The following is a 13,945-nucleotide window of genomic DNA, read 5'->3' on the forward strand; positions in this document are numbered from 1 at the left end:
TGGTCATATCTGGATCCGCCATGTTCTCAGTGTTCACCAGCTTTTAATTCTTCTACCAATGGGAGCAGTTTCTCTCGATCTACTCTGTCCAGATCTTTCATGATTTTGAACACCTCTATCAAATTTCCTTTCAACGTTCTCTTCACGATGGAGAACAACCACAGCTTCTCCAGTCTGTCCATGTAATCCCAGGAGCCATTCTTGTGAATCTCTTTTCCAGGATCCCTAAAGTTTGGTGTCCTGGTGTCCAGCATTTGCCACAATGGATGGGATTTTCTGCCACCTTTTTCAAACCAACCACCCCCTCCCTCCCACACTCACAACCACCACTTCTGGAGGGTGAAGTGGACCACCTTTGGCCAGCGGTGGGATCTTCCTGTCCACACTGATGTCCACAGGGTTTTGCATGCGCTGCACACTCTGCTGCCAGGAATGAATGAGGGTGGGGTAGTGAGGGCTGGGGGGGGGGGCAGTGCTCGCCATCAGCAGGACTGGAAGATCCCAATGGCAGGCAGCACAGGAATATTTTGGCCAATACTCGCATGTACAGTGTTCCATAAAGCTTGGTCGTAACACCCTTGCATATGGATTTGATATCTTCAGGAGCCGATATCACATTTTAATCACTTCCTACCTTCTCTGCCACCTTCAGTGATTTGTGTGGATGTACCTGCCCAGCTCTCTCTCTCCCCCTGCATTGCTGTACAATAGAGTGGAGTCAACAGCAGTTTGCTGATTATAGCAAGAGGTGCCATCTTTTTACATACCCAAAACTTGTTGGCAGGAGAGCAGGTTAGATATCAATCCAGTAGGATTAATATCTCAAAGGCAACAATATTCTGACCATTGTTAAAGTTGCCATGAATCCATTGGAATCAGTCAACAGACACTCCCTAGAAGGAAGATACTGAATAAAGTAACCCAAGTTATAATTATTAGAGTTTATATGTGTATAAACCCAGATATTATGCATGGCAGCTGAATTGTCATTCCCATGTTAAAGTTAAGATGCGATCAAATGTTCAGATGTTTCTTGTCAGTTTTATTGCACCATATCTGTTTTGCAATAATGTATTAAAGTGGACGAAAGTAAGTCAAATAGTCCCCACAAAGTGAAGATTGTTTCTTTCCAGATTTAAAACCTACCTGTAAAAATATTCCCACCAGTAAGAACATAGGAAATAGGAACAGGAGTAGACCACTCAGCCCCTCGAGCCTGCTCCTTCATTCAACTGGATGGTGGCTAATTTCATAGAATCCCTACAGTACAGAAGAAGGCCATTCGGCCCATTGAGTCTGCACCGACCACAATCCCATCCAGGCCCTATTCCCGTAACCCCACATATTTACTCTGCCAATCCCCTGACACTAGGGTCAATTTAGCATGGCCAACCAACCTAACCCACACGTCTTTGGACTGTGGGAGGAAACCAGAGCACCCGGAGGAAACCCACGCAACATGGGGAGAATGTGCAAACTCCACAATGACCCGAGGCTGCAATTGAACCCGGGTCCCAGGTGCTGTGAGGCAGCACAGCTAACTACTATGTCACTGTGACGCCCTCCAACTCAAAGTTATTTTTCCACACTATCACCATGACCCTTGATATCTTTAAAAAGTTGAAATCTATTAATCTCAGTCCTGAACATACTCAATGTCTGAATCTCCTCAGCTCCTACAGTAGAGTTCCAAAGATTCACTAGAGAAGGAAATCCTCCTCAACTCAGTCCTAAATGGCTTCCCTCTCCTTCTGAGACTGTGTACCTAATTCTTGGTCCCCACCAAGGGATCCTTCCTGCATCAACCTTGTCAAGCTCTGTAAGAATAATGTATGCTTCAATCAGCTAACTTCTTGTTCCTCTAAAACCTAGAGAATCTGGGCCCAATCTTCTCAATCTCTCCACAGGGGAGAAAACCACCATCCCAGAAATCAGTAAGGTAAACCTTTGTGGCGCTCCCCCTATGGCAAGTATATCTTTCCTTGGACAAGGAAACCAGAACTGCACACGATGCTCCAGGTGTGGTCTCTCCAAGGCATTGTACAGCTGCAGTGACATTTATTTACTCCTGTACTCAAATCCTCTCAATAAAGGCCAACATTTGCCTTCCAAATTGCTTGCTGCACCTGCACATTAGCTTTCAATGCCTAATGAGCTAGGACTCCCAGGCCTTTTTTGGATAGCAACACTACCCAACACATTACCATTCAAGAATTACACTGTATTTCTGCTTTTGTTACTGATAAAGGGAATTTAATTGTTTGATCATAATATCCAGCATAGAGGACTAAGCAACTAATATTTTAGTTTTAGGCTTCTAAATGAAAATCTAACAAGGACATTAAAAGTAATTTAATGTTAATTGTTAGATCAGCCTGATTAGTAGCCCAAGGTTTCCTTATATCAGAGAGTGGACTGAAAAACATGAAAGCTCAATTACAATGTTGCTTGAACATGGATAAATTATGCACATTTTTATTATAATTTGATTCAAGAATGTGTCATGAATAGATTGACAAGTTAAATATTAAATGAGATCATGTTAAGTTAATTGCTGGGCTGTATCTAAGATAACAAAATCGTATAATTATCCAAGATTTTGGCACAGAAGTCGGAGATCTGTAGTGGAAACGCAAGGTGCTGTTGCATCACCAGATCCTCCTTCGGCTGAAATATTGCATTTGTCTAATGTATGTCTTTTGTTCTTTGTACTGTTTATATGTTTTGTAACAAAACTAGTGTTAGGAATAAATTTATTACACTTTAAATCTGAGTTTCATTTACGTTTGTGAAAAATATTAAATAGAATTACTTTTTAATATTTTCTAAAATATTCCGGCCACTGAGAACAGAATTCCCCACTTCACCTACCAAAATGGGTAAACTTCATACTTTTCCATATTATATTCCACCTGTCATGTCCTTGCCAACTCACTTAGCCAGTCTGAATCCACTTAAAGCCTCTTTGCACCTTCTTCACAACTTACATTCCCAACCAGTTTCTTGTCATCAGGAAATCGGAAGTATCACATTTGGTTCCACATTCAAATCATTGATATGGATTGTGAACAGCCAGGGCTCAAATATTGAACCTTGCGGTACCCCACCAGTCATGGCCTGCTTAGTCCTACTCTTTGTTTTCTGTCCATTAATCAATTCTCAGTCCCATGCCTGTATAGTACTCCCAATCCCATGTGCTCTAATTCTGCTTACCAGCCTCCTGTTTTGAGCCCTGATTGAATGCTTTCTTAAAATCCTAATACACCGCATCCACTCGCTCCATCTTATCCATTTTGCTAGTTAAACATTCAAAAAAATACTATTGGGTTTGGCAAATAAGATTTCCCTTCGATGGTAACTCTGTCCAATCATCCCATGGGATAGCACAGTGGTTAGCACTGCTGCCTCACACCTCCAGGGACCTGGGTTTGATTCCCGGCTTGGGTGACAGTGTGGAGTCTCCTCGTGCCTCCGCAGGTTTCCTCGGGATGCTCCGGTCTCCTCCTACAGTCTGAAAGATGTGTGGATTATCTTGATTGGCCATGTTAAATTGCCCCTTAGTGTCCCAGGATGTGAAGGTTAGAGGGATTAGCCAGCTGAATATGTGGGGTGACAGGGATAGGGCCTGGGTGAGATTGTTGTCAGTGCAGACTTGATGGGCTGAATGGCCTCCTTCTGCACTATAGGGTTTCTATGACTCTATGATTATTTTCTAAGTGTCCAGTTATCACATATTCCTGATAATATTTGCAATTTTAAATATCTCAACACATGTGCAAGACAGCTCTATGAAATGGTAAAATGTCAGCGAATGACCACAGAAAAAGTTATTGTTGAAATTGTTCTTTGTTCCAGGGCTTTCGAGGTCTCCCCGGACCCCAGGGACCACAAGGCCCCAAGGTAGATACATTTTCTTGATTATATCTAATACATGTAATTAGATTATATCGAATGCATTTCATTATCCATATGACATTTTTACTTGTGAAAATCAAGAAATGTAGTGATTCTTAGACTAGTGCTGTTTGGATGAAATATGAACTTACAATAAACTGAGCTGACTCAGTTTAACTTAGATAAATGCGAGGCGATGCATTTTGGTAGATCAAACTAGGGCAGGACTTACTCAGTTAATGGTAGGGCGAAGGAGAGTTTTATAGAACAAAGAGATCTCGGGGTACAGGTTCATAGCTCCTTAAAGTGGACTCACAGGTGGACATCATAGTGAAGAATATGCGGCATGGTTGGTTTCATCGATCAGAACATTGAATACAGGAGTTGGGACGCCTTGTTGAAGTTGTACAATTCATTGGTAAGACCACACTTGGAATACTGTGTGCAGTTCTGGTCACCCTATTATAGAAAGGATATTATTAAACTAGAAAGAGTGCAGAAAAGATTTACTAGGATGCAACCAGGACTTGATGGTTTGAGTTATAAGGACAGGCTGGATAGACTCCCAGTAATGTAGGAGGCTGAGGGGCATTCTTATAGAGATCTATATATTAATGAGGGGCATAGATCAGCTAGATAGTCAATATATTTTCCCAAAAGGTGTAAAAACTAGAAGGCATGGGTTTTAGGTGAGGGGGGGAAAGAAACAAAAGGGTCCAGAGGGGCTTTTTTCTCACGGGGTGGTGAGTGTCTGGAACAAGCAGCCAAAGATAGTAGTAGAGGTGGGTACAATTTTGTCTTTTAAAAAGCATTTAGACAGTTACATGGGTAAGATGGTTATACAGGGATATGGGCCAAATACGGACAATTGGGGTTAGCTTACTGGTTAAAAGAAAAAGGGTGGCAGGGGCAAGTTGGGCCAAAGGGCCTGTTTCCATGTTGTAAACCTCTATGACTGCTACATAATGTGAGTTCGGTCCATCGGTTTTCTGTTCTGGGGCTCCTGACATGTAGCATGTGACATATTGGGTACAGGCTAGAATTGGGACAGGTTATCAGTGAATCAGCAGCTGTTAAAGTGCTGCTGGTCACCCCTGCTGCAGGAGAGAAGAGCAATGGCTGGCATCAGGCGAGCACTGAGCTGAAACAACAAACAGAAAAATGCTGGAAAGTCTCAGCAGGTCTGGCAGCATCTGTGGAGAGAGAATAAAGCCAATGTTTCAAACCTAGATGACCCTTTGTCAGAACACTCAGAGCTGCTCCTCCCATTGAAGCAGATTGGAAGCTCCTCGGAAGAAAGTGTTTGAGAAGTTACCAGCAAGACGAAGCAGCGAAGCTTCCTGGATGGAAGCAGCAAAAAGTAACGGGTGCTTCGAATAAGCACCGAACCTGGATGTAGCTGAGGAAGACATTTGCTCAAGTTTATGAGGAGCATGGACAGGGGAGATAAGGAGCAGTTGTTCCCCTTAGTTGAAGGCAGTTACGAGGGGACACAAGTTAAAAGTGAGAGGTGGGAGGATTAGGGAGGATTTGAGAAAAAACATTTTTACCCAGAGGGTGGCGACATTCTGGAATGAAGTGCCTGGGAGGGTGGTGGAGGTGGGATGCCTCACATCCATCTGGATGAACACTTGGCACGCCATAACATTCAAGACTATGGGCCAAGTGCTGGGGTTAGGTGGGCAGGTCAGGACATTTCATGCATCGGTACAAACACAATGGGCCAAAGGACCTCTTCTGCACTGTGGTGTTCTGTGATTCTGTGATCTGAGGAAGTATTGCGTACATTTGGTTCAATTTTATGATGTTGGCAGAAAACCCATCTTAACAGCGCAAGGAAAGATGGCGCCCTGCATACATTCTGAATGGCACTGCCAACTGTTGAAGAATGTTTAAATGCACAGACTTGTCCTCCTTTAACTAAGATACTTGAATTGCTGCCAGACCAAATATTTACCCAATGGATCATTGAGCAGGTCAAGTAAAAACACTACCCATCCTGCCAATACAGCTGCACATTCATCGAGTTAGTGGCCTGGGTGCTGGGATGATGTATATCATCTTTCCTGTTCTTTATTCCATTTATATGCATCTTTTCCATCAGGGTCAGGGGTAACAGATGCTACTATCTCCAGACAGAGGAGGAAACATTGACTGGAATTCTCCGAGCTCGCCTACAGCTGGAATTCTCCAGTCCCACTGCAGTGAATGGAGATTTTGCTGACTGCCAAATTCTCCGTCCTCGCTAGCAGCGGTGGCGGGGCAAACAAGAATGGAGAATTCTGGCCTGTGTTCCTTGTTCCTTCGACGGAGAGGACCCCGGAAAGTCTGAGGACAACAGAGAAAGTAGGGGGAGGGGGGCTCGGAGATTCCTTAGCATTTTCCTTTTCAATTCTTCCTGCTTTTAACCAGCTCCTCGTTCTCTCCTTCACATTCAAACCGGAGAGTGGCATAGATAAGGTGAATGGCCAAGGGCTTTTCCACAGGGCAGGAGAGTCCAAAACTAGAGGGCATAAGTTAAAGTGAGAGGGGAAAGGGACCTGAGGGGCAACTCTTTTACACAGAGGGTGGTGCGAATATGGAATGAGCTGCCAGAGGAGGTGGTAGAGGCAGGTACAATATCAACACTTAAAAGACACTAGTTCAGTTTAGGAAACCTGGTCAGCTTGGACAAGTTGGGCCAAAGGGCCTGTTTCTGTGCTGTATATCTCTGTACATAAACAGCTGTAAATGATCATAACCAACTACAGGATCATACGTAATCCCATCCAAGCACTGTGGGCTCAAAGCACCAGAAGTGTTTGTACTTATAGCTGCAGCCACAGTTCCCAACCTTCCCTTCAGGCTTATCTATGTTGCCCAGAACCTGTATTATGCATACATGGAGGCCTTTTGAATAGTAACTAAGGACCACCTCTCCTTCAATTTGTACAACTATACATTCATTAGCTGGTCTTCCACTGATATTGAATACTGAAAAAAGTGAAATTATCTACCCATTTCTACATGCAAAAGTTTGGAAATTCTTTCAAAGGCAATTGATGTGAGATCAATTGTTAATTTTAAATCGAAAATATATTTTTATTAGCCAGAGGTATGAAGGGGAATGAAGCAATGCTGAGTGTACGGGATCAGGTGGCAGATCATCCATGATCTCAATGATATTTGATTTATTATTGTTACATTTTTGGTATACAGTGAAAAGTATTGTTTCTTGCGAGCTATGCTGACAAAGCATACCATTCATAGAGAAGGAAAGGACAGGGTGCAGAATGTAGTGTTACAGTTATAGAGTCATAGGGGTTTACAGCATGGAAACAGGCCCTTCGGCCCATCTTGGTCATTCCACTTTTTTTTAAACTGCTAAGGTAACCTCAATTGTCTGTGTTTGGCCCATATCCCTCTACACCCATGTAACCGTGTAAATGCTTTTTAAAAGACAAAATTGTACCCACCTCTTCTACTACCTCAGGCAGCTTGTTCCAGACACTCATCACCCTCAGTGTGAAAAAACTGCCCCTCTGGACCCTTCTTGTATCTTTCCCCACTCATCTTAAACCCATGCCTTCTAGTTTTAGACTCCCCTACTTTTGGGAAAAAATGTTAACTATCTAGCTGATCTATGCCCCTCATTATTTTACAGATCTCTATAAACCCATTCCTTAGCCTCCTACGCTCCAGGGAAAAGAGTCCAAGTCTATCCAGCCTCTCCTTATAACTCAAATCAAGTCCCGGTAGCATCCTAGTAAATCTTTTCTGCACTCTTTCTAATTTGATAATATCCTTTCTATAATTGGGTGCGCACAGTGAAGCATTGTTAGAGAGTTTATAAGAGTTAGAATACAGATTTAAAAGCATAGAACAAGAATAAAAAATAGAATTAGAGAGTATGCTGGGGACAGTTTGCGGGAAGTCACCACGCTCCGGTGCCATCCTGAATCAATGTGAAAAAAGCTTGAAGGGCTGAATGGCCTCCTCCTCTGCCAATATCCCAATGACATCTGTTACAGCGACATTTGGGAAGAAGGTACAGCACTTGGATTGATTGGAATTCCAAGCCTGACAGCTCAATGGGCAGAGATATCATGAAGTTCATGTAACTCTCAGTAACCAAGGGACAAGGGACACTGAGCCCAAGACATGATAGTGTGAAACTCCAAATATATTGACAGTGTTGTTTTGTATCTTTTAAACTTTCCTTTATGGGCAAATAAATAAATCGATAGTCAAATGTTTCCATTTCTTCCAAGGGACAGAAAGGATTGATTGGTCAAAAGGGTGCTGAAGGTCAGCCTGGGATACCGGTGAGTGATCATCCTTTTCTCTGCTATTTGAAAGAAAAATTGTACCTCCACTTTTGCCGTTTCCACAACAAACACTCGAGGGTTGGAGGGAAAGGAGAAGCTGATATTTGCAGAAATCCTCCTGCATCACACTCACTGTATTCCCTCCTCCCTAGTCTCTGCAGTGCTGGATATCTGTTAAGAGGTTACAAACCAAGTCTTTTTTAAGTTTATTTATCAGTCACAAGTAAGGCTTACATTAACACTGCAATGAAGTTACTGTGAAATTGCCCCTAGTCACCACACTCCGGTGTCAGTTTGGGTCAATGCACCTAACCAACACGTCTTCCAGACTGTGGGAGGAAACCAGAGCACCCGGAGGAAACCCACACAGACATGGGCAGACTGTGCAAATTCTGCACAGACAATGACCCAAACTGGGAATTGAACTTGTGTCCCTGGCACTGTGAGGCAACAATGCTAACCACTGCCGCCCGGTCTGGTTTGGGAAATGTTACCTAATTAGATGCTCATAGAATCTAACACAGACAGAGAATAAGGGAGAAAGATCCATCAGATTTCAGCATGGATAGCCCTCTAAATTATTTCCCTTTCAATGAAGTAACTTTTCTGTGGATATGGCTGAGAAAAGACATTCTGTCGAAGCTTTTCATCTTACACTCAGCAGGACAATCGCAAGGACAGCAATGTCGGGGAAATAACAACTTTATGCTGTATGGGAAGAGAGTGTCGACAAGTTGGCCACTGGACTAGCAAGAGATCCTGGGCGGAATTTTCCAGCCATTCACGCCGGTGGCATTTCCTGGTCCAGCTGCAGTGAATGAAGATTTGGCTGAGCATCCAATTCTCCGTCCTCACTTGTAGCAGTGACGGAGCGTGAATGGCCAGAAAATTCCAGTTCTTTACCCTCTCATTCTACAGTGGGATCGCCCCACCCCCAACAAATTGTCGAATGTTTTGTCGCAGTGGGGATGGCTCGCTATTGGCCAGCATTGGGATTCTCAGGTCCCACTGATGTTAATGGCTTTTTTTGTTGATCACACCCTCTGCCACTGGGGAACTGACCTCAACAGGTGGTGGGGGGTTGGGGGGGGGAGGGGGGTTGGTGGAGTAGGTGTGGGTGGTCACACACGGTGGGGAACGGTATGATCCTACCCGGCGGGAAAGGATGGAAAACTTTGACCTATGCTACTGCATGATTTTGCTTCTTTCTAAATATCCTTCAAGAATTAATAGTTCAGATGTAAGATTTCCAGTCAGATGCTTGCAAAATCCAGCTAGGAACCAATGATAAGTCTTTGTCATCCTGCGCAATTAACATCAAGGCATATCGATTCTTCAGGCAAGGATATATCTTCTCTGAATCCTCAGTTGACAGACTGTTCAAATGTTATCTTATTAGTTAATCTCCTTCCAGCAAAGGCATTTTGAAAGTTGCTTAGACTATGAAAGGATATGTATGGAACAATGATGGATAAATGGAGTTCAGGTTCAAGCATGATCAAATTGAATAGCAAAGCACCTCAAGAGGTTAAGTGACCACTCCATAGATATGCGGTTGAGGTTGATTGGCCATTCTAAATTGTCCCTTAGTGTAAGGAGAATTAGCAGGGTAAATATCTGGAGTTACTGGGATAGGGCCTGGGTAGGATTGTTGTCAGTGTAGGCTTAATGGGCCAAATGGCCTCCTTCTGCACTGTGGGGATTCTATCCCTATTCCCAAATTCGTCTTCCTCCTCTTAAGCAAGCACCTTTTTAAAAAAAAATTTATTATTATCACTAGTAAGGCATATATTAACATTGCCATGAAGTTGCTGTGAAATTCCTCTAGTCACCACACTCAGCGCCTGTTCGGGTCAATGCACCTAACCAGCACGTCTTTCAGACTGTGGGAGGAAACTAGAGTAATCGGCAGAAACCCACGCAGACACGGGGAGAATGTGCAAACTCCACACAGGAGCCCAAGCTGGGAATCAAATCCAGGTCCCGAATGCTGTGAAGCAGCAGTGCTAATCACTGCGCCACCATGCCGCCCCTGATGTCTTCTATAAACAAGCGAATTAATGTAGCGTGACCCTCGATACTCGCTCTTTGGTCTGTACAGGAATCTGAAACAAAGTTTTCAGAATCTGAGGGATCTGCTCAATGAGCCTTCCGGTGTCACAATGAGCCGTGGCATCAGTCATCACCTGATGTATGAATGTGCACCACTGGTAACTAGCTACAGCAGGAGGTAGATTCCAGCTTCCTGAAATCATACAGAATTCTGACTCCAGATAATGAGGAGTGATGGGAGATCGGGCTGCTTCAAGGTGAAGGAATCACGGCCCTGGGTTAAATCGTTTTTGCTGTTTATGAGCAACCAGAGAAACACAGAGGGAGCGAGCATTGCTCAATGAGTCAAATAGCCTCCTTCTGTGCTGTAATAATGACTCTATGACTCAAGCAGCTCAGACAAGTTAATCAGCCCTATACCTCTGGAGTGAGACCAGATGAACAACTATGGGTTCAAAGCCGAATGGTTACAGCCATTTGAGTGACACAATTTAACATTCCCTCATGTAGCCTGGAGACATAGAAGTTCAGGGTTACGGTGGCATCCTGTGGTAGTGTGGGTTCCAGGTCTAGGGTGAGCATCTCTAGGGTAGCTTAGCCCTCTCACTTATTGTTTATGGCACAGTAAGGTCTCACAACACTAAGTCAAAGTCCAACAGGTTTATTTGGAATCACGAGCTTTCAGAGCCCTGCTCCTTCATCAGGTGAGGGAAAAGGTAAGTTTCCCAAACACAGCACATAGAGCCTGAAACACAATTACAAGACAATGGTTGGAATGCGAGTTGTTACAGGTAATCAAGTCTTTATAGGTGCAGACAGTGCAAGTGGAGAGAGGGTGAAGCACAGGTTAAAGAGGAGTGAATTGTCTCAAGCCAGGACAGTTAGTAGGATTTTGCAAGCCCAGGCCAAATGAAAGGGGTTACAGATAGTGTGAGATGGACCCAAGATCCCGGTTGAGGCTGTCTTCATGCATGCGGAACTTGGCTATCAGTCTCTACTTGGCAATTCTGCGTAGTCGTGTGAATGTTCTGCATTGAACGCAGAACCGCTGAGGACTTTAACCTGGTGTTGTGAGACTTCTCACTGCATCCACCCCAGTCCAATGCTGGCATTGCCACATCTTTGTTTATAGTGGAATACATAGCAGGAGTTCCCTATGGTGCTTGGCAGCCCTGGCATCCCTGGCTGTGGACACTTCCTCACTCTTCTCTGTTTCTTCATCATAAATGGAGTAAAATTGAATCCCAGTAGAATCATCATTCTTCTCTCCTGCCTTGATTGGTTTTGTGAGGAATAAAAACCAATCACAGGAGTGAGGAGACGCAATTAAGGTAAAGCTTTTATTGCACTGTCTTAACTATTGCAGGAGGTTGTGAATGAAGCCTGCGGAGCTCTAATGCCAACTAGCAACCTTTTATACAAGCATTCAGTTAGCGAGGTGGGTCCCAAATGACGGGGAACTGAAGTGGAGAGGCTGGTGTATCAGTGTTGTTCAAATCTAAGTAGGATGGAGTGGATGGGATTCCAACATTACTTCAGACAGGATACCATGATAGCACAGCGGTTAGTACTGCTGCCTTACAGCGCCAGGGACCCAGGTTGGATCATCGGCCTCAGGTCACTGTCTGTGTGGAATTTGCACGTTCTCCCCCTGTCTGCATGTGTTTCCTCTGGATGCTACAGTTTCCTCCCACAGTCTGAAAGGTGTGCAGGCTAGGTGCATTGGTCATGCTAAATTGCCCCTTAGTGTCGGGGGGGGTGCAGGGTAAATACGTGGGGTGACAGGGATAGGGCCCGGGTGGGATTGTGGTCAGTGTAAACTCGATGGGCCAAATGGCCTTCTTCTGCACTGTATGGATTCTATGGTTCAATGAATGCCCACATCACCGCTCCAGGACATTTCCAACCAATCTCTTCAGAAACCCACAGCCCAGGTGTCTCTCTTGAAGACCCCAAATCTGTTGCAAGGGAAAATCTAGGCCTCTGCCTCATGACCTGTGAATAAAATCAGTCAGCAGTTACTCTGCGTGGAATTAAAAAAAAAATTAAATCATTACATTAATAAACTAATAGAGTGGGGTCCATCATTGAAACATTGTGGCATATCCCCTTGAGTTTTATCTTTGAATCAGGTGTAGATTTTGGAAATAAACCTAAATCTACTTTCTCAGAAGACTAAGGAAATTTGGCATGTCAGCTACGATTTTCACCAGCTTTTACAGATGCACCATAGAAAGCATTCTTTCTGATTGTATCACAGCTTGGGTATGGCTCCTGCTCTGTCCAAGACTGCAAGGTACTACATAGGGTCATGGTGAAGCCCAATCCATCATACAAGCCAGCCTCCCATCCATTGACTCTGTCTACACTTCCCGTTGCCTTGGCAAAGCAGCCAGCATAATTAAGGACCCCACACTGAACATTCTCTCTTCTATCTTTGGGAATAGACACAAAAGTCTGCGGTCACGTAACAGTCAACTCGAGAACAGCTTCTTCCCTGCTTCTGTTAGACTTTTGAATGGGCCTACCTCGCATTAAGTTGATCTTTCTCTACACCCTGGCTATGACTGTAACACTCTCTCATTTCCTTCTCTATGAACGGTATGCTTTGTCTGTACAGTGTGCAAAAAAACAATATGTATACAAGTGACAATAATAAATCAAATCATAGAATCCCACCAGTGCAGAAGGAGGCCATTTGGCCCATCAAGTCTGCACCAGCTCTCTGACAGAGCATCTTACCCATGCCCTATCCCTGTAACTTCACATATTTACCCTGCTAACCCCCTAACCTACACATTTTGGGACATTAAGGGGTAATTTAGCAATACCAATCCACCTAACCTGCAATTCTTTGCAGTGTGGGAGGAAACCAGAACAGCTGGAGGAGACCCACAGAGACACTGGGAGAATGTGCATACTCCATACAGTCACCCAAGGCCAGAGTTGAACCCAGGTCTCTAGTCTGTGACACAGCAGTGCTAACCGCTGTGCCACCGTGCTGCCTAGGTAATGTCAGGTAATATAAATGGAATTCCATACCTTAACACAATATGTATTCAGTGACTCATCAGGAAATTGTGTCCAACTTTGTGTTTTCCTCACTAGCAATGGCCTGGCTGATGACATCGTTAGTAGTGTTATACTCTTTGTTGATGACATAGTTGCTGCAGTAATTAGTATCCAATGAGCAGTGATTGAGTCATTGAAGGCTGAATTAGTTGGTGCAGTGACAGATGGTATGTGCTCTTCAGCGATGAGGGGACCAAGTTAGGAATCACATTGATGGTATTAACTGTGGTGGTGAAGCTTTGTTTATTCATAGACATATGGTTCCTCAGCTCAGTAACCATCACTAGCTGCGCTGAGGCAAAGATGGCAGTAGCAATATGACCTTGTTTGCAGAACTTGCATGTTTATCACATGGGCCCAGGAACAGGGCAAAGTCAGGGCAACCCATTCACAGCCAATTCCCAAAATGTAGAAGAAATGTGGCACCAATACCAATGGGATTTCTGGGAAGACTTGTATCCAACTGTTGGTCTTGTGCCAGTCAGTACGGCCAATGCAGGACCTGCTTCAGCACATCCGCGTTCTATGTAAATCTAAAGTTTGTCAGAGCAAGAGCAACAAATGCTTACCATGTTGGATTTAGTTTTCCCATTATGTACCTACCATCAGGGCAAACCAGA

The 13,945-nt window shown here is 44.1% G+C and overlaps 1 protein-coding gene across 1 annotated transcript in view; it reads left to right on the forward strand.

Annotated features, from left to right (window-relative positions):
* Positions 1 to 13,945, forward strand: part of LOC145346939 (uncharacterized) — a 99,804-nt gene that overhangs the window by 62,183 nt on the left and 23,676 nt on the right. The window contains exons 12-13 of the mRNA XM_080194816.1: positions 3,856 to 3,900; positions 8,145 to 8,198. Of these exons, the coding sequence (XP_080050942.1) occupies positions 3,856 to 3,900; positions 8,145 to 8,198 (99 nt within the window). The remainder of the gene's footprint in view (positions 1 to 3,855; positions 3,901 to 8,144; positions 8,199 to 13,945) is intronic.

This window comes from Carcharhinus amblyrhynchos, chromosome 8 (genome assembly GCF_965287045.1).
Source record: "Carcharhinus amblyrhynchos chromosome 8, sCarAmb.v2.hapA, whole genome shotgun sequence".
Lineage (NCBI taxonomy): Eukaryota > Metazoa > Chordata > Chondrichthyes > Carcharhiniformes > Carcharhinidae > Carcharhinus > Carcharhinus amblyrhynchos.